This window comes from Chiloscyllium plagiosum, chromosome 9, assembly GCF_004010195.1.
Source record: "Chiloscyllium plagiosum isolate BGI_BamShark_2017 chromosome 9, ASM401019v2, whole genome shotgun sequence".
In the NCBI taxonomy this organism is placed as follows: Eukaryota; Metazoa; Chordata; class Chondrichthyes; order Orectolobiformes; family Hemiscylliidae; genus Chiloscyllium; species Chiloscyllium plagiosum.
Window position 1 is genome coordinate 44,399,962 of NC_057718.1, and position 9,416 is coordinate 44,409,377.

The following is a 9,416-nucleotide window of genomic DNA, read 5'->3' on the forward strand; positions in this document are numbered from 1 at the left end:
TCTGTTTCCATGCTGTACATCTCTATGACTCTAAGTGGCCTAGCAAACCAGCCATTTATCGAATAAAACCTAACAGACAACTAGGCACTGGCACATCGAATCAAGATATTTCTACAAAAGACATCCTGCGCCAAAGTTTGGAAATCTTCCTCAAACTAATTAAACACCACAGTGATACTGTCAGATTTATAGGTTTGAATATACAAGACTCCTCCTTCACCATTCCTGAGTAGGTCCTGGTGGGAGTCTCTGGGAACATCAAAATGGACTCTAGATCCACAATATTTTACGGTATCAGATTATACAAGAGCAAGAAAACACCTTGCTGATTACATCCTGTTACTGTTCTCCAGGCGGTGAATGTTAAAAATTATTTGTAAGAAACACTGACAACAAAGAATTACTAAAATGTTAACGAGGAGGTAGATTATTTTTTAAAAAGTGTTTTTTAGGTATGGTTGTTGCTGACTGGGCCAGCATTTATTGTCCATCCCTAATTCCTCCTTGATCTGTATTGCTTGATTTATTGTAGTCATATGTACATAAATACAATGAAAAGCTTTGTTTGCTAGCAGTACAGACAGATAGATCATTGTAAGGACATATAGAGCATGGGATGCTTAGACAATGAGGCATGCAGATTACACTGCATAGGAAGTGCACAAAGCAATCAACATTAACAGATCAATGTTATTTGAAGTTATTTGTTAATCTAATAAGGGCATGGCAGAAATTGTTCTTGAACCTGTTGGTGTGTTAGTTCAAGCTTCTGTACCTTCAGCCTGATGGAACACATTAGCAGGGTGGGAGAGGTCTTTGATGACGCTGGCAGCCTTTCCTTGGCAATGAGAAGTGTAAGTGGAGTCCATGTCGTACTCCTCAGCAGAAATCTGGCAGGAGGAGTAAGACATGGGAAAATGCAAAGTTGTTCACATTGGCAAGAATAAAAATAATATTACTTAAACAGGAAATGACTGTGGTGCAGAGGGATTTAGGTATTCTACAGCACAGGTCACAGAACATTAGTTTGCAGAAACAGCACACCATTCAGAAGGCTTATGAAATAATATTTAGTACAAAAGGAAAGGAAGATAAAAAGATGCTATGCTTCTGTTATTCAGACTATTGGTGAGACTACGCCTCGAATACCATGTGCTATTTTGATCTCCTTATTTGGAAGCAGTTGAGAGGGGTACTAGATTAAGACCCACCAAGAGTGGATTATATTATTTTGAATAGACTTGTTTCCACTAGAGTTTAGATGTGTAGTGGGTGACTTGGCCAAAATATAAGTTCCTGAATTGTTTGATAAATTGAACATAAAAATGATGTTTTCTTTTGTGGTCTGTCCATTTTAAAATTCGGGTATCACCTTTTCAGAATACAAATTCAAAGAATTTATTATTCTCCCTGAGATTTGTTTTGAGGCTTTCTGACCAGCTACCAGTCTTTGTGGAGATGGAAAAGCTACCTTTACACTTAGCAGACACACTGCATTTTATGCAAAAGCTTATTTGGTGATAGAATGCAGATATCAACAGTAATGCCATTTACTGCAGATCCTCCTTAATTGCCCTAGAGATATGATGAATGACCTTGAATTGTTGACCTCTGTTGTATAAGTGCCTACATGGTGAGATTGGATCGAGGGTTTATTAGGATTTTGTCCCAGTTGCAGTAAACGAAGGGTATATAGTTTCAAGCCAGGTCCGATGGAATGGGTATATATACACATACTTCATTTACTGTGAATTTGACTTCTGGGAGTTGTATGTTGGACGTGTGCTTGTAGTTGTGTTTTTGAGGGGGAAAATACTATAATATCCATAATTCCAATCAAGCATAAGTTGTATAGTTTTCCTGGGGAACTAGCTCGAGGGGTCGGGGGAGAACTTTGCAGAGTCAGAGTCAATCGGTCAGACTGTGATAAGGAGTTGTTCAATAAGAGGCATGTATTAAGCTCTGGAGTGATGAGAAAACATTTGATAACGTGCTAAGCAGCATTTATAAAGACTTTAAAGTTATGAAAATATCTTGGAATAAGTTATTCTTAATCGCAGGCCTGAGCATTGAGATACAATCGATAGAAGAATAGTTTTTGTGAAGCTTAAGAGAAAAAAAAATGAATTGAAGCTGGAAAGATAGGATATCACTGGATGGAATCAAAGTCAGGAGCATAATAGTTAAGAATGTGATATTTATAGGTCCAGCAGATGATTTGAAATTTAACACTTCAATGGGCTTGAAACAAACAGCAAAATCTCTCACAAATGAGCTGGCTGGATCCTGCTAGAGAGCAGTACTGGGTGGTCTTGGAATTGCAACAACAGTTGGAAACTGTATCAGATAATTGCTTCTGTATGGATCATTTTTACTGTTTAAAATCTTTGGATGTGTGTTATAAAAGAATAGTGTGGGTTTTTGTTTCTCCCTTGTCAATCAATTTCTGGTGTTAATAAACTTTTATCATTAAAACAAGCAAAACTGCCATCTTTGTTTATATTCTAGTACAAAACCACCTTGGTCCTAACCTTTCCCCTTGGCAGTGAAGCACCACTAACTGGGACATCTAAGTCCCAACTGCCTGCACTCATAACGTGAGCTACAGTCTCCCAACTCCAAAGTGAAATTACTTGCTCACTTAACCACAGATAATTTGAAACCAAAGAACCTTCAGCTCGAACCATCACTATGATAGCATAACCTTCACTGAGCTATTCTTAATTTGATTTTAGGTAATGCATTCCACAATTTCTTCTTTGATCTAATAAAGTAAATAGGTTTCAGTCTTTCAGAATTTACAAATGCTTTATTTCCAAAGTTGTTCCCACCTTGCCAGCTGCTAACCTCTAAGTATTGTGACTCTGATCATTCAAGTGTAAGAGACCTCGGGATGTTTCATTTGTTTTATCCCATTTCCAGAGTTAAAGTTTAATTTCTAAAACTCTAATTAGAGTAGGATCATGAACTGCAACTTTGTAATTTGGAAAACTTACAGGTGATGGCACACCCATGTGCCTGCAACATGCGAGAAGTGTGGTTGAAGGAGCTTTACAGAATTACTGCAATGCATCATGTTGATACACGCTTATGCACCACTGGTGGAGGGAGTGAATAATTAAACTACTCAATGTGAAGCTAATCAAACAGGCATTGCTGTGATAATTTGCAATGTGCTGGGCCTCTTGCTGAGATATTTATATCATCGATAGTCACAGAAGACTGGAGCTTGACAGTGGTGCCACTGTTTAAGAAGGCCGGTAAAGACAAGCCAGGGAACAATAGACCGGTGAGCCTGACCTCAGTGGTGGGCAAGTTGTTAGAGGGAACCTGAGGGATAGGATGTACGTGTATTTGGAAAGGCAAGGACTGATTAGGGATAGTCAACATGGCTTTGTGCGTGGGAACTCATGTCTCACAAACTTGATTGCGTTTTTGAATAAGTAACGAAGAAGATTGATGAGGGCAGTGTGGTGGATCATGAACTGCAACTTCGTAATTTGGAAAACTTACAGGTGATGGCACACCCATGTGCCTGCAACATGCGAGAAGTGTGGTTGAAGGAGCTTTACAGAATTACTGCAATGCATCATGTTGATACACGCTTATGCACCACTGGTGGAGGGAGTGAATAATTAAACTACTCAATGTGAAGCTAATCAAACAGGCATTGCTGTGATAATTTGCAATGAATCTAACACCTTACTTAATATTCAATGGCATTACCAAGTAGAGCAGTAGATGTGATCGATATGGACTTCAGTAAGGTGTTTGACAAGGTTCCCCATGGGAGACTAATTAGCAAGGTTAGATCTCATGGAGTACAGGGAGAACTAGCCATTTAGAACAGAACTGGCTCAAAGGTAGAAGACAGAGGGTGGTGGTGGAGGGTTGTTTTTCAGACTGGAGGCCTGTGACCAGTGGAGTGCCACAAGAATTGGTGCTGGGTCCTCTACCTTTTGTCATTTACATAAATGATTTGGATGTGAGCATAAGAGGTATCGCTATGACTCTATGACCAAGGATGAATCCTGCATCAACAACATCGTAGGGGTTAGCAGACTAGAAATTTTCACTAACCATGGAAATTCTGTGGTTACAACAACAGGCTACAGAATGGATATTCTTGTGTAAGTAACTAATTTCATTACTCCCCTAAATGTCTACATCATATGGAATAATGCCCAATTCCTGTTCGAGTCCTAAGTAAGAAGCTTGACACTAAGTAAAAAGCAGGCCAATTGACTAGCACTCCAACTGCCACCAGTTCTTTCTCAAAAATTAAAGTCTTATCTATGGATTTCACTTCAAAAGGGCACAATACATAGTTCACGTCCATAGGCAGTTTTATTGATTGTTGAAGTAAAAAAACTGTTTAATTACCAAGCATTTTATTGAATAAATCACAATTAATACTTCATACACTGAACAAAACTTAAGATAAGGAAGACACATTGGAGACATTAATAGGGAAGATAACATTATCCTAACAGAGAAGATGAAGAGACGAGTGAGAAAGGTTTGAACACCAGCATAGTTGACAAGACCCACATTCATACCATTTTTCAGTACTTTATTCCCACCCATTCCAGAAACACAATTAGGTGCCACATGTTCTCATCTGGCATACTATCAATCTTCAATGCATAACTAACCACCATTTCCAGCAGAACCAAAACAATGACAGAAAATAGGTCAGCTCCGTTGAGAAAACACCATGTCAACAGCAGAGCTTGCGTCTGTGTGGTGGTGGTGGGGGGTGTTGCAGGAAACGGGGGATACAATCAAAATGAAGGTGTTCATGGTTTGAACTTTGTTGACTCATTGTTGTACCCTGAAAGCTAATAAATGCCTAAACCAAAAATGACCAAGACCTCGTGCGCTGAAGTGTTTCAGAAAGTCAAGGTTCAGCACCTCATATTCCATTTGGATACTTTATGGACTTCAGGACTCAATCAACATTGAGTTCCACAACTTCAGACCATGAACTCATTTCTTCATTTTTATACTCCTTCTCCAATCCTCTCCTCGTGTCCAATATACAAGGGTTTGTTTTCAGTAGTTTTTCTAGTATTGACTCCTGGCAATTAACACCTACTCTGCTGCTTTGTCACTCCTCTGTACCACTAGCATTCCCTATACCTTTGGCTCTTGGCACCTTCACCCTTTGTTCCACTTGCTCTTCCTCCCACTTTGTCAACAGCAAAAACAAAACCATTATTTTCTAGTTCCCTTTCGTTCTAAAGCATTATATTGTACAAAGCATTAACTCTTTCTCCTCAGATTATGCCTGGTTTGCTGAGTTTCTCCAACATTCTGTTCTTATTGTTATTGAGTTATTGCCTTTTGGAAAAATGAAATGAATTAAAATTATAGTAGGTGGATCTCATTAGAACTGGAATTAGGGAGCCTCAGCCATTACCACATTCCCCTGGAGCTCAGATCATTGCCCTGAAAGGCTGCACAAAGATTTCCAAACATCCCCCCTTCCAATAAGATGTATCAATAGAATGTTTATGCAGTACCTGACTGGGACATTGCTAGAAGTGGCTTGACAGACTAGGATTTTCTCTGCAATTTTTTAATGGATTTGCATCTTGAATTACATTCACACTGCTACAATGTCAGTCAACCTGTGACTCCTTGATGTGTGCAAATTAGCTGCCCTGTTTCATAAACTGCAAGAGTGGCTAATGGTCATTGAAAAATCAAAATAGAGAAATAGTTTTCTTTTCCCTGAGAACATTCTCATTTACATTGTAGAAATTTTGACACAGGAAATTTTAGGGACCATAAGTGAATACGATATCAGGAAGAGTTTCAGAAGTGCGCGCACATTGGCAATAATGAATTAAAATCCACATACATTATTGTTTAACAAGTTATTTTTAATTGATCATTAGAATCTGTTACAGTGAAACAAGATATGGAGTGCAATAGCTACAAAATTCTGTAGTTACACAATCTCATGTGAACGAAGTTCTTCGGTGCAGAGCTGTGCAAACTGCTTTTGAAAATGTTGATTAATCAATCATTGGTGTCATAGAACAATTCATAGGCAGACACACCAAAACATTCTTAGTTCACATCTGAAGTACTAAATTGCACCGCAGGAACTTTTGGTTACCAGCAATTATTTCTTATGGTATTTTCTAACAGAGATGCCAAACCCACTTGAGAAATGGAATTCCCACTTTGGTTGTGATATTAGAAAGTTAGCAGGATGATGATAAAACTTGGAAGTGAGAACACTCAAAGAGGCAGAACTGCCCAAATAGTTTTTAAGTATGTAAAAATCATTGTCTATGCAGACTTTGATAAGGTAAAACTGATCAGCTTCCTTGCTGAGACTTTGGCTGCTTACTCTGGAATAGCAGAGAAGCAGAACTCTGCCAAAAGGCTCATTTTGCCGTACGTACACAAACAGTCTAGCCCGTTCAGGTGCAGTACAAAATGTTTCAGTTTTACATGCAATGGATTGTTATTATCTGTTGTCCTGATCTCAACCCATCTCCAAGCAAACAAAAAAAAGGATTTATTTACATGAAACAGTAATTTTGGATATTTTGTCACATCAGTGTTTTCTAATCAATGTGTTCAGAGCACTTCTGGAGCAGGTGGAACTTGACTCCTAAGTCTTCCACTTCAAAAGGTAGGGACACTATCACTGCACCACAAGAATCGCCATTTTTTGAAATGATCAAACAGGATAAAATGGTATCATGAGTGGATGGTTAATTGGCTAGTATTGTGTTTTGAGTTCAAGTAACTGGTAGGGGTATTTGATGAAATGGTTCAAATTTTATCCTCTACTTTTCAAATGTATTGGGCTCTCTGATCATACCAACTAAATAATTGTTTAGTCTCAACTAAATACCAGGGACCAACACAAAGCTTGTAGTAAGCAGGGCTATTAAGTATCTATCAAGTTTGACTTAAGTGTCTAAATTTTGAAAGGTATATTAACCATTTTTTTTTTAAAAAAGTTATTCCATCGTTTGTCTTGTGCAAATGGTATGCTGGACATTTTTTCATGCACTGTACAGATTGCACAGCAATCATCCTCCTAAGAAGAAAGATGAGGTTTCATTTGAATGATGGAAATGAGAAGTTCCCATTTGGACTTGTACCAAAAACACCTTCATACTAACCATATTGATTGGGAAAGTCTAAGTACAAGTAATGTCTCTACAAATGAGTTATTTTCTCCCCATTGTTAGGTTAGTTACAGTTGCTGATGCTGTCAAACCATATATTATTTGGTTAAGATCTCCAGTTGGTTTTATTCTATACTCTCAGTACAATGTTGTATTTAAGAAAATTGTCTACAGCTATAACTCATCCAAAATGCCTTCATATAAATTCCACTGGTGTTATTGCTAATTCAGTCAGCATGAGACAGTATGCTGCAGGCAAATAAAAAATAAGCTCTATGATGAGTTAATAAGTCTGTACCACTCATTCTATAATTAAATATAGGTCATTCAATAAAAGCAATGCTGCATTAAATATTTCACTTAAGTGATCTTTTTGCTATGCAAGATAACTCATTCACGTTTGTAGCATTTTTGACTTGGAAATCTTTTAGGTAATGTATTCTATAGATAGTTGCTTTTTTTTGCTTCAATATCTCTCGATCAAGTCTTAAGTTTTTGCCCATGTGTATTTGAATAAATGCATTTTGAAGCCCTCCAGATCAAACAAACAATGAATAAAAACCATTAGAATGGGATTTTATAACTTCAATATACCTACAAGACTGAAAATTTGCTGCACAAATAGTATATAAAAATTAGTGCGTATTACAACAGAAGCCAGATAATTGAGGCATTGACAAATAAAAATAAATTTCAACAGGCTCAGTTATTAGGGAGCAGACACCTTGTGTCAGTTTTCATAACAATGCTTATGCTGGTGCTTAGTGTATACTAAAATGCTGTAATGCAACAAAATAAAAATATTAAAAAACAATTAATACTGACAAAAAAATTGTAGTAATTCTTTGAACTGGAAATAGAAGTTAGTGTAACAAATTATTTGCATGTGAATACTGTAGCATTATATGGTTTCTATCAATTAAAATCCAAGCTCTTTGTAGTGACTCACAAACTGTGGTCCTGACAGGAAACTTCAACCTTCTTGTGGCGAGGAGAAGTGGCTCCTTTTGTTGGTGATTGTGAGGGTGCACCATGTGGCTCATTGCCCATTTCAGGACCATTTGGGCAGGATGCCAACGGCTGAGCTACAACAGTCTTTTTCCTGCTGAGAAACCCTCCTTCAAAAGTATTTTTCTTCTTGTTTTCAATTTTGTCAGTGTCTTCATCCTGCCCCTTTTTCTTGAAGTCAGCCAGACTCTCACTTGCTTTCAGAATCTCTGGCGCCCCATCCAGACTTCTTGCTCGTGTGTCAGTCACCTGACTCTTCCTGTCATTAGTGCTACATTCAGTGGCTCCAAATTTCTTTCCTTTTAGCTCACCTTCTGTCTGTATTGAAGAATCACACTCAGAAGCAATGCCTCCTTTATCCAATACGTTTTTACTGAATGTAAATGGCTGGAAGTCTCGATAACTGTGAAAGCTTTCTGTACGCCTTGCTCTTGCAAGCAGTGGGCTCTCCCTATATGGTCTAACAGAACCATATGTTGCAGTTTCATGAAGAGTATCAGTAGTTTGAAGCTGAAGACTGAGGAAGGATACAAGAAAATCAGATTTTTACTGAGTAAAATTAAAATGGTGAGTGTTAAAAACATTACCAATAAAATGTCAATTAAAATCAGTTTTTTGTTATTAGGTTGCTGTCAATTTTTACTCAATTACAGAATGTCCATGGCTCAGTGCATAGCAGACTTCTTCTGAATCTAGAAGCTCTGGGTTCAAGTTTCATTCTAGGATATGTTGGCCATGGAAGATAACAGATTTTACTGCCTTCAACAACAAGTTTTCAGAATGGCATGTTGCTTCCCTGGTGCCAGGACCAAAGATATCTCTGACAGGGTAGAGAATATTCTCAAAAGGGGAGCAGGACCAGCAGGAGGTCATTGTACACATTGGAACTAACAACATAGGAAGGAGAAAGGACGAGGCTCTGAGGAAAGGCGATGGGAAATTAGACAGGAATTTAAAAAGTAGGTCATCCAGAGTAGTAATAATGGGATTACTCCCCGCACCACTAGCTAGTGAGAGTAGGAATAGAATAGGGCAGATGAATGCATGGCTGAGGAGTTAGTATAGGGGAGATGGATTCACAGTTCTGGATCATCGGAATGACCTCTGAGGTAGACGTGACCGGCATGTGAACGACGGATTGCATTGGAACCGGACCAGGACCACTCTATCGGCAGGGTGATAAGCTAGAACACCTCGGCAGGATTGCGACGTTAGAGGTGGGTGTGTGCACAGGTGTGGGTGGGGGGGGGG

General features: G+C 38.4%; 1 protein-coding gene across 2 annotated transcripts in view; it reads right to left on the minus strand.

Annotated features, from left to right (window-relative positions):
- Window positions 1-5,867: 5,867 nt before the first annotated feature.
- kctd3 (potassium channel tetramerization domain containing 3) overlaps window positions 5,868-9,416 on the minus strand; it is a 72,980-nt gene continuing 69,431 nt past the window's right edge. For both annotated transcript variants that reach the window (XM_043695807.1, XM_043695806.1), the window contains exon 18: window positions 5,868-8,682. In XM_043695807.1, the coding sequence (XP_043551742.1) occupies window positions 8,103-8,682 (580 nt within the window). In that variant the 3' untranslated portion in view covers window positions 5,868-8,102. The remainder of the gene's footprint in view (window positions 8,683-9,416) is intronic.